We start from the raw sequence: 16,027 nt of genomic DNA, 5'->3' as shown, positions 1-16,027 counted from the left end.
CTGCCTTCTTTCACCTGCATAATATCACCAAAATTAGACATTTTCTGTCTCAAAAAGATGCAGAAAAACTAGTCCATGCATTTGTTACTTTCAGGCTGGACTATTGTAATTCATTATTATCAGGCTGCCCCAACAAGTCTCTAAAGACTCTGCAGTTTATCCAAAATGCTGCATCACGATTATTGACAGGAACTAGAAACAGAGACCATATTTCTCCTGTGTTAGCCTCTCTACATTGGCTCCCAGTCAAATCCAGAATAGAATTTAAAATCCTCCTCTTCACCTATAAAGCCCTTAATGGTCAGGCACCATCATACCTCAGAGATCTCATACTCCCCTACAATCCCACTAGGACTCTGCACTCCCAGAATGCTGGTTTACTGGTGGTTCCCAGAGTTTCCAAGAGTAGAATGGGAGGCAGAGCCTTCAGTTATCAGTTATCATGTGGAACCTTCTCCCAGTTTGGGTCCAGGAGGCAGACACCCTCTGTATCTTTAAGACTAGGCTTAAAACTTTTTGATAAAGCTTATAGTTAGGGTTGGCTCAGGCTTGAACCATCCCTTAGTTGTGCTGCTATAGGCCTAGACTGCTGGGAGATCTCCCATGATGCACTGAGCTTCTCTCTCTCTCTCTCTCTCTCTCTCTCTCTCTCTCTCCATCACTATGGATTCATATCCCATAAATACATGTTACTAACTCAGTATCTTCTCTTTCCTGTAGTATTGTGCTCTTCCGTCTCTCTCTCCTCTTCTGTCTCTTTCTGCAGGTATTTCTGCCTCTGGAGCTGTAGAGTCTGATCTGTGATGACAAGTCTCCTGCTGCTCCTACAACTCCACTCAACACCTGCTGCTAGAATTACAAATTACTACCACTGCTTCTAGTATTATTGCTACTTTTGCAATTATTACTTTAAATATTACTACTATCAATACTACTACTGTATTATTGGTATCACTTCACTTTTCTTTCTTTCTTTCTTTCTTTTTTTACATGGAATCCGTGTTATGCTATGGTCTTCTGTCATTATTGTCTCTTGTCAACTCTGCTGGTATTCATGCACCAATTTGCAGAAAGCAGATGCAATTACACACGAGTCATGAGTCCTGTAATGTGAGTTAAATTCTGCTTTACATGTTCACATTAGTATAATATTCAATTCAATTTTATTTTGAATTGAATATTATACAGGTCAGGCCACATGCAAGTTGTAATAGATTCCTCATCCAACTAACTTAAGGTCATGTTCAGTCTTATTCAACAGCATAGGCCAAATCTACATTGTGATGTGTATGGAGGACCACTCTCCACCAATGGCAGGGCCTATGATTTCTTTAATGGCACCTGATTTCTTTTTTAATGATTTGCAATTTGAATACAGATTTGATACAGAAATATGATAAATACAAAAAATGTATAAAACAAACAAACCATGCCCCTGTACCCCAATGTGACCCCCTTACCCAGATGAAATCCAGCAACACGTTGTGACTTTGTAAAGAGACCAGAATTCCCTTTATTCATTACACTGTATTTTAGTGTAAAGAACTAATTTAACATATATTTGTATTCCTTTTTCTGTCTGTAATCTATTTTATCAAATTAATATTGGGGGGTAAATAATTTTGCCGAGTTCGTCATTGTAATGAGTAGCACTGACCAGAAGGGGGCAGCATAATGTGAAGCACTGCTGAGGTTTATGAGTGTCGGCGAACACTCACCCATCTTCAGTATTTACATTCATGCCCAACCCCTTTACTCGGCCTCCCCACTTTCACTTTCACAAATAGAGTGTTAAACGGGTATCTCGTTCGTGACGTTTTTCTAATTTTCCAACCAACACCGTGTCGTCCCCGTTTCTCAACAGGAGTGGTTGTGTAGTCGTGTTTCTTGGTAAGTTTGTCACGAAATAATCGACCAGTAGATAAATATAACGTTTTGCCATCAGCAGCTACGACATTAACATCTAGTTAGCAGAACTGTTTGAGCACGAAAGACTATCTAGCTGGCTCGTTGAGTCTTTATTTATCTCAACTAGACGCAGTTTTCAGGAAAGGGCGTAACGGAAAACATTGCTTTCGTTTTCTGATGTACATTTGAAGCAAATTAAGTTTTAACGACTTGAGGTTTCACGCCTCACTATCTTTAAGTGAGTCTAATGGTGAAGTTATGATAATATATGTCATGGCATTGGCTCAGTGCCTTACAATATTGTCTCTGTTTATACTTTAAATATATACATATATTTAAAAGAAAGTGGCCATTATGAAATAATGTTGAGTCTGCAATGGCTGCTTCCTCAAAATTCTACACTGAGAAAAAATCTGTAGGCTCTGCACAAGACAGATTTTGGAATGCTGTAGAGTAAGACTGACTTTTGAAAACATTATTTATTGAATATGCTGTATGCTATCTGTCGATACAGTCTACTAGTCTAGTCACAAATGCGAATTCTATACAATGCAAAATAATGATTGTGACTGTATTCTCACAACAGTTAACTGTTTCTGTTCTGTATAGATCACAAAGTGTGTTTAAATACAAGACGCCAACCCTCAGATATTTTAATCACCAGTAAGTTTAATGATAAAGTAAGCTACATTAATGCTGGAAAGCACACCAAACCACAGTTTACACAACTGTGACAGATACTAAACATGCTACATAACATTTTTACAAAAGGAGACACTACTGATATTTTCTTTTCCCCCATTTGCCATACATTTGAAATGCATAGCACATAGATTTCTGTTTGCAATAGACACACTTTTACTTCCTCATATGATAAATTGGTCCGTTGCAGTCATAACAACTGTTGTTGTATTAACATTCATCATCTTCCCATCTTTTCAGGAACCTCTGCCTCTGTGATGGAACTCCAAACCATTCTCAAAACCTCACTTAAGTGCAAATATCATGAACTGAATGAAAACTCATTACTCCCTTCGAGACTTTGCTATCGGGATCTCAAGCAGGACTACCATTTATCAAATTTGCACGAGCATGAGTTTAGATATGTGGACAATTCTGACGTTCACACTTGGGCTGTTTTTACAACTGTCCCGCTCACAGATATTTTATCATGTGACTGCAAACATAACAGCAGCAAAAGAACAATCATCACTTTAGGAGTGAGTGGAGTTGGAAAAACAACAACAGTGCAGAGTTGTGCTCTCGAGTGGGCTGAGGGGAAAGGGTACCATGATATCCACCTCCTGTTTCCTCTCACATTCTGGGAGTTAAATTTGCTAAAACATGAATTGAACATACTTGAACTTCTCCAGACATTCTACCCAGAATTGAAGGAGCTTGACCCTTCCAGTCTTAATGACAACAATGTGTGGTTGGTTCTTGATGGACTCGATGAGTACCATCTCCCGCTAAAATTCAGCTGTCCAACAGTGAGTGATGTTTTTGAGGTCTCCACAGTGGATGTTCTTGTGACCAGCTTGATCAAGGGGACTTTACTTCCCAACGCTCATGTCTGGATAACAACCCGGTATGCAGCGGCAACACAAATCCCTGATTGCTATTTGCTTAAAGAGACTGAGGTACAAGGGTTCAGTGATGAACAAAAGGAGCAGCACTTCCAAACAGTCATCGGTAATGATGATTTGGCCAACAAAGCCATCAACCATGTGAAAATATCAAGGAGTCTGGACTTCCTTTGTCAGATCCCTCCAATATGCACCATCATGGCAAATGTTTTGAAGACTCACTTAAAAGCACATGAGGGGTTTAAAATCAATCCTTTGAATCTTACCCAGATTTACACAAATCTGGTCAAAGCATCAAACTCAGATATTATCACCAAGTTGAAAAAGCTGGCACAGGTTCGAATGGAAGAAGGTGGTAATGTAATGTATGAGGAAGATCTTTTGGAGAGTGATATAAGTGCTGAGGAAGTGTCAGCCTTCTCCAAAGAATGTCCGCTTGTGTTGAGAGAAGAAAAGGGGCTGCATAACACCACAGTGTTTCGCTTTGGTCACTCAAGCATACAGGAGTTCTTTGCTGCATCTGCTAAACTTGACGACATTGAAGCAAATTCTTTACTGTCTGCATGTTGTCAGTATCTGGTGGATGTGGCACTGCAGAGCACTGAGGGAAAATCTGATGTCTTCCTACGTTTCATCTTTGGCCTCATTAAGGAGCGTCAGATGTTGGAGCCCACTGATCGGCTGTTTGACTACACCAAGAAGAAGATCCTAGAGAAAATTACTTCTTACAGCGCTGTGGTTCTGTTCCACTGTCTGAGGGAATATGACAGCCAGGCTTTACTGAATGAGGTCAAGTTCTTTCTAAAGTTTGGCTTCTCTCCAATCCATGGATTGACACCAGTGCACTGGAAATTCATGATCCAAAGGACTAAGGCTTTTGAAGGGATGAGGGAGAATTTTGAGATGCAAGTATCCACAAGATGTGATGAAAAACTCCTCAGAGAGCTACCAGCTATTTTGAAGTCAAGGAAAGCCATGTAAGTTCCTACCAATTGGAGCCCCTATCATTTACATTTAGTTTAGTTTATTTAAAAGGGGACAGTGCAATTTCATAAAACACATGATTATACATGGTTAAAAAAGCCAGAATTAGCCAGAAGGCTAGTTTTCATCTGTAGTCCGCTGGCCATGATGCAGACGAGTGACAAATTAAAGGAAAAACCTAAAAAATGAGTGGAGACATAGAACAGGAGAACATAGGGCATGAGGTGTCACTAAATGGTATGATAATTATGTGAATCATGTCCTGTGGCCTTTGCAGTCACCTCAACCCAGTTGAACACCTGTAGGAGATTTTAGACTACTGACTACTACTTGGAAAGCACTGTGTTTTGACAGTGCTTTCCACCACCATCATCAGAACACCAAATGAAGGAATATCTTCTGGAAGAATGGTTTCCAGCTCTCCAGCAGAGTTCCAGATCCACTTCTAGATTTTCCATTAATTTGTCACCTGTGCATTCCATAAAATATCTTAACAGTAACTCACTTTTTTGTTGTGTTGACTGTCCCATCAGAATGAATTTGAAAAAAGGATCTGAGGGTCACCTCACCCAAATCACAATTTTTATTTATGTTTTTCCACATATCCATTGTGGTACGCGATTCCGATTCAGACATATCTGCCTCTGAAACTCCAGTACAGTTGAAGTGATTTGTAGAAACTTTTAGATTTTAGTAATTGCTCTTACCAGAACAGTGTCCTAGATACTCTGGATAATTCACAGACCTTACTGTCAACAGTTTTATAGACCATTTCTTTAGTAAAAAATTAGATCCAGTAACAAGTTATTCACAGTGACCTCTGTGTCTTGTTCCTAGTAACTGGGATATTGTTCAGGGTGTGTTGAATTCTTGATGTATTTTTTCAATGTTTTACCACAACACCATAAACATAACTCCATTTGCTTCTGTTATATGAGGGTGGTGGTCATCTTAAAACCTCAGAAAATCAAAACAAATTATTTGTAATGCTAGTAACAAGTCACTAACAAGATGTGAAAATGGATTTGTTGTTATATGTTTGTGATTTATATTCTTCATTAAAAGATAAGGCTGATACCAAAACCAACAATATGGTAGCCCATTAGTTTCTCATGAAGATGTACATTTCTAAAAAATGGGTAATCATTTCTAGTTAAATTTTTAAAAGGGTCAGTTATTCCCTAAAACTGTTTTTAGGAATCATCCTCAAACAGGAGTAAATAGTACATTTAATTTTTCAGCTGTGTATTTATACATGTATGGTGCTCTAGTGAGCATTTATAGCATCAAGACAGTGTCTATGGAATTGACTTAAAATATAGATATAAAATATTGCCATCCCCATCCTAAGACATGCATAAATTGTCCTGTGTCATTAACTATCCCCTTGCAGGCTGCGGTTCTGTAACCTGACAGACAAGTGTTGTCCAGCCTTGGCAGCAGTCCTGAGCACCAGAGAGTCATACCTGAGAGAGCTGGACCTAGGATACAACAGCATCAGTGACAGTGGAGTCGCAGCACTTGTGGAGGGGCTGAATGATCAAAACTGCAGACTGAAAACGCTCAGGTTGCAAGGCTGTGAAGTGAACTCACAAGCCTGTAAATACCTGGCCACAACCCTAACACAGTCCCTGAAACTGCTGGAGCTGGATCTCAGCAGGAATGACATAGGAGATGATGGACTGCAACATCTTGCAACTGGTTTGAGATCTCATGAATGCCAGTTAGAAACACTTAAGTAAGTGTTCACTTCCTATTTCTTGATACAAATATAAATGTGATATTATAACTATGAAAATGTAGAATCTTCATTTTACTAGCATTTTACTGTGTTTATTTTCACATAAAATGAAAATGATAGTAAACTGGCACAGATAAGACTGGCTGACTGACAGCTGAAACAATCAAAGGAATGAAAGAAATCACAGAATTAGGTACAAAACAATGGGACTTTGAAGTCTAACTACAAAAACCGCAAAGTAAAGAAGATGTATTGGTTACAGACAACTGGCTTTTTAAAAATTATTGTTCTACATGTTTGTCATTTCTGTTCTGTTGCTATGTCATTTTTTCCATCCTAGACTATCACAGTGCAACATTGAACAGAAGGGCTGCCATTACCTGGCCTCAGCCCTGCAGGACAACTCCAACCACCTGACAGTGTTGGATCTGAGCATCAATATGGTTGGAGACAAGGGGGCCAATGAGCTCTTTACAAAGTTTGATATATCACAGCTAAGAAAGCTGGAGTAAGTATGCCTCAATATACACTGCATTCCAAATTATTTTTTTGCTATATAGTAAATGCAAATGACACTCAGCATAATTTTCAAGTCATCAACTGTTAGAATATAATTCAAATGTTTTTTAAACAAACCTCCCAATGATAACAGTATTTTTTTCAAAAATACAAAACTTAAAATGCACTGTTCCAAATTATTACACAGAACAGAGTTTTACAACATTTTATAGGTTGTAAAGAACTGAAAATGGTCATTTGTTGACTTTGCAGCATTAGGAGGTCATATTTACTGACATCAAAAGCTATTTCAATCAAAAACATCTTCACAGGTCAAGTTACATTTTAACATAAGACCCCTTATTTGATAGCAGCTTCACAATTCTTGCATCCATTGAACATGTGAGTTTTTGGAGAGTTTCTGCTTGAATTTCTTTGCAGGATGTCAGAACAGCCTCCCAGAGCTGCTGTTTGGGTGTGAACAGCCTCCCACCCTCATAGATCTTTTGCTTGAGGATGCTCCAAAGGTTCTCCATAGGGTTGAGGTCAGAGGAGGATGGAGGCCACACCATGAATTTCTCTCCTTTTATGCCCATAGCAGCCAATCATGCAGAGGTATTCCATGCAGCATGAGATGGTGCATTGTTATGCATTTTATCAACTCGTTAGAGAAGGTTATTGCTCAATACAGGACGGTTGTGGGTCTTTACTTCGCTCTTTGCTTTTTTCCCCCATGGCATTAAAGAGTTCAGCTGCAGTTATCTGTGACTAACTTACCTGGATTTAAGTCTTCAAGACTGCAGCTCCTTACAGCACAACATTTCCATTAAAGAAGTTTATTAAAGTAACAGTAACAGTTGTGTAACTGGAATAAAACAGAACAAACCTGTTGAGGCAAAATAAGGCGACTAAAAAGGAGTGGCTAAACAACATACACAGTGCATGACTGATACATCATATAAATCAGATGTGTCCAAGTGTGTATTTACATTTGTCCTTTCATGCTATGCATAATAATTTGGAACAGTGCATCTTAAGTTTTTTATTTTTTATATTATTTTAATGATGTTATCATTGGGAGGTTTGTTCAAAAACATTTGAATTATATTCTAACAGTTGATGACTTGAAAATTATGCTGAGTGTCATTTGCATTTACTATATAGCAAAATCAGAGAAAAATATCATTTGCATAATAATTTGGAATATGGTGTAATATAAAATATAAAATGCATTCAGCTCTGCTTCTCAGCATATATGAATAGAAAATAAATGATTTCACAACATTTTGTATGCAGGATGTACCACTGTGGCCTCACTGAGTCAAGTTGTGGAAATATTGGGGAGGCTCTGAAGTCTGAAAGCAGCAGTCTGGTTGAACTCAATCTGAGCAACAACAGCTTAAAAGATAGAGGGTTTGCACTCATCTGTGAAGGCATGTATGCGTGGTGTAGTCTGGAAAAACTCAAGTAAGGATGCCTTCCTCTCTGATTACTTACTGACTGACTCTGCTGCATTGTGATAAAAATTCTCATGTGCTGATCACTCAGTAGCCCTAAAGCATTGATTAATGACATTTTCTCTTATCTCCCCTCAGTGTTTCAAGATGTGGAATCACTGGTAGGGGTTGCATTTTCTTGGCAAAGGTCCTAGGCTCAGTCTCGCAGCTCTACAGTGGATGGATGCAAAAAACAGGCTGGCAGGCAGTTGAGCTAAAAGAAATTGACCTCAGCATGAACTGCCTAAGAGACAAAGGAGTAAAAGAAATTTCAACTGGGCTGGAGAATCCCTACAGCCATCTGAAAACTCTCAAGTGAGTCATTTCAAAACTCAATTCTTCATCACAGTATCTTTTCAATTTTGTTGGAAGAATGGTATGCTATAACATCACTTTTTTTTCATGTCAGCCTGAGCCACTGCAGCCTGACGGATGAGTGCTGTGCAGAGCTTGCATCAGGACTTGCGTCAGAAGACAGCAATATCATTGAGCTGGATCTGTCTGACAATGACCTTCAAGATAAGGGAGTGAGGAAACTGTGTGTGGGACTCAGAAACCCCCAGTGTAAACTTGAGAAGCTATCGTAAGTTATTTATTTGTTGAAATCACGTTTCGAGGAAGTAACTCCCCCAGATAAAAACTAACTCATTATGTATTTTCAGTCAAAACATCCATCCATACATTATCTATACTGCTTATCCATTAAGGGTCACAGAGGGGCTGGAGCCTCTCCCAGCTGACATTGGGCGAGAGGCGGGGTACACCTTGTATGGATCGCCCCTCCATTGCAGGGCCAACATATCTAGACAAACAACCGTTCCCACCTACGGGCAATTAAGAGTCACCAGTTAACCTGCATGTCTTTGGACTGTGGGAGGAAGCTGGAGAACCTGGAGAGAACCCACACAGGCACAGGGAGAACATGCAAACTCCACACAGAAAAGCCTGAACCAGGGCTCGAACCCAGAACCTTCTTGCTGTGAGGTGACAGTGCTAACCACTGCACACCGTACCGCCCAGTCAAAACATGGGTCCAGATAACCTATAGCCATGTAGTGAGTGTTCTTACTCAAAATGACAGACATTTTGTGTGTTCTCTGCAACTGTATATCATGTATATAACTATTCAGAATATTCAAACGTTGTATGTAGAAGTAGTGGTGGATCAAGATTGCTTAATTTTTGCACCAATGTGAAGTGGTTTCATTTCGTTACTTGTTCAACCTGTTAATCAAATATGGTTACTGTATATCCGTTAACAGTTTCTCAGTTGATTTTCCAGAAAATGTATTATAATATATATCACTATCATGATAAAAAAATAACATATACCATGATTGAGTATTTTATCCCTGTCAGCCACCCTGATGTGGAAGGGACAGTTGGGGCTGGACTATGGAAATGTACAATCTTATTTGCATTTAAGGGGTAAAGTGAGCTCATGTACTTGTTTCTCTGTTTCTGTTAAGACTGCGGAACTGTGGCCTGAGCTCAAAGAGCATTCAGTTCCTGATCACTGCCCTAAAGTCAAACCCTCACTATCTGGCAGAGCTGCATCTAATGGGCAACAGTCTGGAGGACTCAGGAATCAGAGTACTTATGGAACTAACAAAGAGCCAGAAATACTCATTACATACAATAGAGTAAGTACAGATGATGGATGTTGGTTTAAAACCTGCACATGTTTTCAATGATAGCTCACAGCAGATATTCCAGTCTCACTTCTTCTCCTTCTGTCCTGCACTGTGGTTAGAAATGTCATATGTTGTTTTTTTTTTTGTTTTTTTTCAGTGTTTCAGCAGATTGAGGAGACAGACAGAAAACAAGGAATCAAACTGACCAAACTGGCTCACATTTCAGAGACAGACTAAATGTCCTTGTATTTCAGTGCATGATGTAGCAAAAATATCAAGTGTTGCTTAGTCCATTTTTTCTTCATTCAATTGGCTTCATCTACTCAGTTTAAAGTTTATTTTCAGATATGTGCATATACCCAGAGGGTATCTTAAAGCAATATCTTTTTCTTCTCTCTCTCTCTCTTTTTAAAATCATTTTGTAATGTATATATATGTGTTTTTTTAATCTAGTGTCTTAGCTCTAACCTAAGCAAATGTTCTTTCAAAGTTTCATTGTGTAGCAATTGAAAGTAAGATAATGCAGAGACAAGTGAGAGGGAAATTTCTGATAGTTGATATTATGTGCCTTTCTGATATTATTTATGTGCCTCGTTATATACATTGTTGGATGTAATGCAGAACTTGAAATGATATGTAATATCAGTACCTGCCGAATAAATTAGTTGCCTTTTGCTTATTCGGTATGGTGCTGATTCATTGCTGTGTTAGGGTAGTGCTCCATCTAGTGGCCAAGCCTCGTAGTTTCAGTAGATGACGCGTTTGACGCCAGTTGACATAGCGGTACCTTGGCTGCGTCTGTCTCAGCAGAGCACAGTAGGCTGCATCTCCTGTGTCATCGCAGAGAACCAGTGAACGCACCTCTGAGGAGAAGGTAGGGTAAAAGATGTATTCTAATCTAACACAATAACAGGATTCATGTTGTCGATATGCCTTTTGATAGACGTGTTACAGAGAGCTGAATGATTTCTGGGACGTTTATAATAACTGTTATGTAAGTGCATTGTACTAAGACTCGAAAGTGATAGCTGAATGCTGTGTGTGGCTTTGATGTCATGGTAATTTGATCAAAAAGAGCTGTGCTAAAAAAGTGTAGAGGGTGTGGATTGGTACCAGAGCGGGCTGCTTTGCAGGCTAGGCCTGTATGGCGCAGTTTCAGCGGAGAAATATTCCAAATGACAGTCATGCGGAAATCATCTCTGTCCATCATCATCCTGCTGCCACAGTAAAAGCAACACTGCTGTGTAACCGTCTGCAAGGTGAATGCTGAGACATGCAGACCTTTCTAAAACGCCCTCAACTCTGCAGTGTCAGTGGTCACTGCATGTCTGTTCATTGCGGCATTGTCTCACATAAATGTCCTTTACTGACATTTTACTACGTGTTAATCCATGTTATCAGGACATTCATATCAAACTAAATAGGATGTTTGAATGGGAACAGTAATGAATTTTGTGCTGTCAAGCCAAAGCCAAATATTAATCAAAATCATCATAAAATGGGCAGGTTTGTGTTATTTTGTGTAGAATGTGTTGACTTTGAAAATACGAACAACCAGAAGAATTTCGTTTAATATCTCGTGATGTGAACTCAGCATTTAACAATCTAAGATAACCTTTTGTCATTTCTCTCCGAGAGTAAAATAGATGTGTGATGTGATGATGCAGTCCAATTGATACAGTCAGATAAAAGTTCAGTCAGCGCAGATTAAAATCGTACAGTTTCAGGCGATTGTGCACGTGGGCGCGTGCCATTGTGGGAGAGTGATGCAATAGTCAACCAGTGTCGCGAGCTTTATCGATTAGCGGAGACTGTAGCTTAGCTATTGACAGGGGGCAGACAGTTGCAGGTAAGGGGCCGGATAGGTCCAGAAGTCTATAAATAAATATGCAAAATGGAAACCATTATAGGAAGGCAGTCACGAAAGTTTCCATCTTCCGGTTTTTCTTAACATTAGCTTTACTAATGATACAATTATAAAACAAACAACAAATTAGCTAAAGTTATGTAGCTATAAGGTTTAAATACTTAATATTAAATTAGCCATGGCAGTTTGTTTGCTGAGGCACACAATGGCGCGAGAAGGCGGGAATATAACCATTAGCTAAGCTAGTTAGTTAGTTGAAAGTTTCTCCACGGATTAGCTAAAGTTATTAACATTAATTATTCGGAAACTACTCAGAAATGTAGTGATACATACGACAAGGCGCTGCGTAGGCTGTAACTGAAGTTAGTATAGCCCTGGAATAAATAGCTGTATACTAGTCAAGTGTTAGGCTAATTAGCCTCATTCGTTTTTTTCCCTTTATGTTGGTGCAAATATTAAAGGCATATTTGAAAACAGCACTCATTGTACATTTAGCCACCATATTAAATAGTTTAAAAGGAGACAATAATAAATATATGGAGAGGAAAAAGTGAATAGAGGTTCATCTATGAAATCAATAAAAAATTGTAAAGAGTCTGAGGCCTTTCAGCCAACATGTCCAGTAAAGCAAGGAGAATTTTGGAGTCTGTCATACACTGAAGGGATTTTACAAGTAGGTGTAGTTCTCTCTTCCTTTTCCCACATTTATGAGTAGAGACAAGTGGACTTAGAAATGGGTTTGGGTGTAGGTCACCTTGTGTTCTTATAATTTAAAAGCACATACCTGCTGCTAATGTGGGCTAAACATGCTAGTGTTGGAGTGTTTGACTGACTTTGACAAACTTTGAACAAGACATGCCTTCTCTGCACAGGTTAATTATAGTGCCATTTGTGCCAGAACTTAGGCAGAGCACCTTTTCTGTACGCACAATATGTTCGTCTTGTTGCACTCTGGCAGCAGCAGCTTAACATTCACAGCTAATGAGATAATTACACTTAAGGGTTTTATGGACACAAACAAGTAAAATCCTGGTGTTATTGTCTGTAAAGGAATGGTTCTGCCGTTTTGAGGGGTGGGGGGGGTGGAGTGTCACTGAATGTTGTTGACCTCTTGTCCAGTGTTGGCTGGGATTAACTCCAGCCCCCTGATACGTATAGCCAAACTTCAACCAAATCAAACTTCTACCAAATCACCAAACACTAACAATACAGCATTAAGAGTTGATGACTTAAACAGATTGCTGACTTAATATTATGTAACTGTGTCCTTCTGTGCACTGGACTCCCTTTAACTTTTAGAAAAATCTCCACAAGATCCTATTTCCCTCTATTTTCCTAAAACATAATTAGTATTTGCTGAGCATTCTCTAGTAGTTGGCCACCACTGTGATTTCCCACGGCAACATGTTTTAAAAAGTAATAACTTTGCACATAATGATATCGGTGAAAAACTCTGATCAGGGTGATAAATGTGGTTTTACCCAATCTGGTTTGGAAACGTCTGCTGTCGTTAGCAATATGTGATCATTACAGTAAAATCTAGTATGATTTTTTTGTTTGTATTGATTATGTCAATTTGTTGCTTACCCACCCACTATTCTAACCCAGAAACCCTCCCACTATACGCCTATAAAACAGAACTTCCTGAAATGAGGCTGACTTAATGAAAGTCATACATACATGATTGTGTGGATCAGACACCTCAGACTGTACCATTTTAACATCAAGGGCTGAAAAACAAATTTTCTCATTGTCTCTTAAAAATCACTTGTGTTATAATTTGCTGACGTATTATTTCTGTGCATTGTAATTTTATGCCAGACACAAGCCATGAGTCTTATTCAATTTTGTGGTGGAAATAACAGGTAGCAAACAAAACTCTGGCTGCAAAATAAAACTGACAACACTGACTCATCACAGGGTGCAGACCTGCAACCCTTAAGGATAAGCAGTATACGAGTCGATAATGAATGAATGAATGATGTTGGTTTCTGTTTGCAGGAATCTCTCTTATCTTCTAGGGTGAGCTGCTATGGGGAAGGAGAAGCTCCACATAAACATTTGTGGTAATAGGACATGTCGACTCAGGCAAGTCCACCACTACTGGCCACCTCATCTACAAGTGTGGGGGCATTGACAAGAGAACAATTGGAGAAGTTTGAGAAGGAAGCTGCTGAGGTATGACTCACATTGTTCTTATATGAATTTAAAATGTTTTAAAAAAATTTCTACTGTGTAATCGCACTCTGTTACTCGTGTCCTCCCCGTTTTAATTTGGTGTCTTTACTAAATAGTATCACATTTATTTCTGTTTCTTGTCCTGTGTAATTTATGTCCTGTTACCGTACGATTATGTGTTAATGCAAAAACTCTGGAAGCATTTAGCACAAAAAAATATGATTCATTTGTTCCTTAAACGTTTGGAGAAAGTGGTGCTTGTAGATTTAGCTTAAATGTAATGTGAGTCACAGTAGCATATGCTGAGATTTTTCTCATTCATTCAGTTTTTTTTCAGTCAGTTAAACACAAATTTTATAGAATTGTCCTGTATGTATGTGCAAGATTATTTAGAGTTTTGCCAGTAATGGTACTGTATGGTGCCTCAGGCAAAAGCATCTATTAAAGATAAAATACGTAAGGTAAAATTTACATGTATTTTTTCTTACTTTCCACATCCCATAGATGGGAAAGGGTTCCTTCAAATATGCCTGGGTTCTGGACAAGCTGAAGGCAGAGCGTGAGCGTGGTATCACCATTGATATCTCTCTTTGGAAGTTTGAGACCAGCAAGTACTACGTTACTATTATTGATGCTCCAGGACACAGGGACTTCATCAGAACATGATAACCGGGACTTCTCAGGTAGGGGGAGAGGAGGAAGAAGGGTAAGAAATGAGAAAATGCCTGATGGAGACATAAACGTACTGGAGGAGGAAAACTCAGATCAGTTGAAAGGCTTTTTCATATCTCCCTCTCCTTCCCACCCTTTCAGGCCGACTGTGCCGTGCTGATTGTGGCTGCCAGGTGGTGGGCGAGTTTGAAGCTGGCATCTCTAAGAATGGGCAGACTCGTGAACCGCCCTACTTGCCTACACCCTGGGAGTGAAGCAGCTCATTGTGGGCATCAACAAAATGGATTCCACTGAACCCAACTATAGCCAGAAGCGCTACGAAGAGATTGTGAAGGAAGTCAGCATTACATCAAGAAAATGGCTATAACCCTGACACTGTGGCCTTTGTGCCCATCTCTGGTTGGAATGGTGACAATATGCTGGAACCGAGCCCTAATGTGAGTCTGCTGTGAGAGTCTGAACATTTATAATACTCTGGGTTAGGGCTGGGTATTGTTAAAAATTTGCGATACTGTACTGACACTGATAACTTGACTTCGATACCGGTTCCTGAACAATACTTTTTCGATACCAATTTTATCAAATCTATTCTAACAAATTACATTACATATTATGGTATAAATCTTGAGGTTTATTTTTCAGCTTTGGCATTTTTCCACCAAACAGCAGTTTTCTAACATAAAATATACAACAAATAATTTTCAGTACAAAGAACAAGTGACAAGTCAGTGTCTAATGTTAACTGCTGCATACCAAGGACCTTTAAATCTTCGTGCACGGAGCAACTTCCTGCTTGTAAGCTGATTCCATGCACGTTCAAAGGCTTCATCAAATTGGTCGTGTTGCCTTAGCAACGATGTCCTTTTTGCAAATATTCCTTCGCGCACTATTGGCATTAATCTTGCTAAAATGAACTGAAGTTCGGTACCCAGCCCTACTCTGGGTATGATATTGCACATTTCTGTAATAACATATCAATGTATACACTACGGTATATACAGATCCTAATGACTCATGACTTTAAACATATTGAAAGTTATATATGTTGTGAGTTTTAGCAATAATAGTTTTCATTATTGGGTACAGCTTTATTATATGTACTTTTTCTGCTTTATTTACTCAAAAAAATAAAACAAAGGTCTTACATGTGTAATCTCAAATACACACATCACTTCTGCATCCTAAACAATAGCTGCTGGTTTAAAAATCTGTGCTTCTTCCACAGATGACCTGGTTCAAGGGCTGGAAGATCAACCGTAAAGATGGTAATGCCTCAGGCACCACACTGCTGGAGGCTCTGGATGCCATCCAGCCACCCGCCCCACTGACAAGCCCCTCCGCCTGCCTCTGCAGGATGTCTACAAGATTGGAGGTGTGGGCTGTGTTGTTGTGGGTTTTGTTGTGTAACTGGTAGAACAAACTTGAAAGATTTAAGCGTTCCTATTATCAAGCTCTTCTAAATT

At 39.2% G+C, this 16,027-nt stretch overlaps 1 protein-coding gene and 1 pseudogene across 1 annotated transcript; both read left to right on the top strand.

The window, feature by feature from the left end:
* The first annotated feature begins 1,726 nt into the window (after positions 1-1,726).
* LOC108880127 (NACHT, LRR and PYD domains-containing protein 14) lies at positions 1,727-10,527 on the top strand. Its single transcript, XM_018671567.2, has 9 exons — positions 1,727-1,890; positions 2,851-4,471; positions 5,872-6,216; positions 6,560-6,727; positions 8,014-8,184; positions 8,313-8,528; positions 8,623-8,796; positions 9,683-9,856; positions 10,005-10,527. The coding sequence occupies exons 2-9, from the start codon at positions 2,868-2,870 to the stop codon at positions 10,018-10,020; spliced, it is 2,868 nt and encodes a 955-aa protein (XP_018527083.1). The 5' UTR covers positions 1,727-1,890; positions 2,851-2,867; the 3' UTR covers positions 10,021-10,527.
* Positions 10,528-13,719: 3,192 nt separating this feature from the next.
* Positions 13,720-15,953, top strand: LOC108880128 (putative elongation factor 1-alpha-like 3; annotated as a pseudogene).
* Positions 15,954-16,027: the final 74 nt, after the last annotated feature.

This window comes from Lates calcarifer, unplaced genomic scaffold (genome assembly GCF_001640805.2).
Source record: "Lates calcarifer isolate ASB-BC8 unplaced genomic scaffold, TLL_Latcal_v3 _unitig_847_quiver_1384, whole genome shotgun sequence".
NCBI lineage: Eukaryota > Metazoa > Chordata > Actinopteri > Centropomidae > Lates > Lates calcarifer.
The sequence above is the reverse complement of the archived record's forward strand: the minus strand, read 5'-3'. Positions and strand labels throughout refer to the sequence as shown.

Bases quoted from the DNA above. Each gene is read 5' to 3' on its own strand.
- LOC108880127 (XM_018671567.2), top strand. From the start codon at position 2,868: ATGGAACTCCAAACCATTCTCAAAACCTCACTTAAGTGCAAATATCAT. The intron at 8,185-8,312 runs GTAAGGATGCCT...ATCTCCCCTCAG, and splicing joins TGTAGTCTGGAAAAACTCAA to TGTTTCAAGATGTGGAATCA. The intron at 8,529-8,622 runs GTGAGTCATTTC...TTTTCATGTCAG, and splicing joins AGCCATCTGAAAACTCTCAA to CCTGAGCCACTGCAGCCTGA.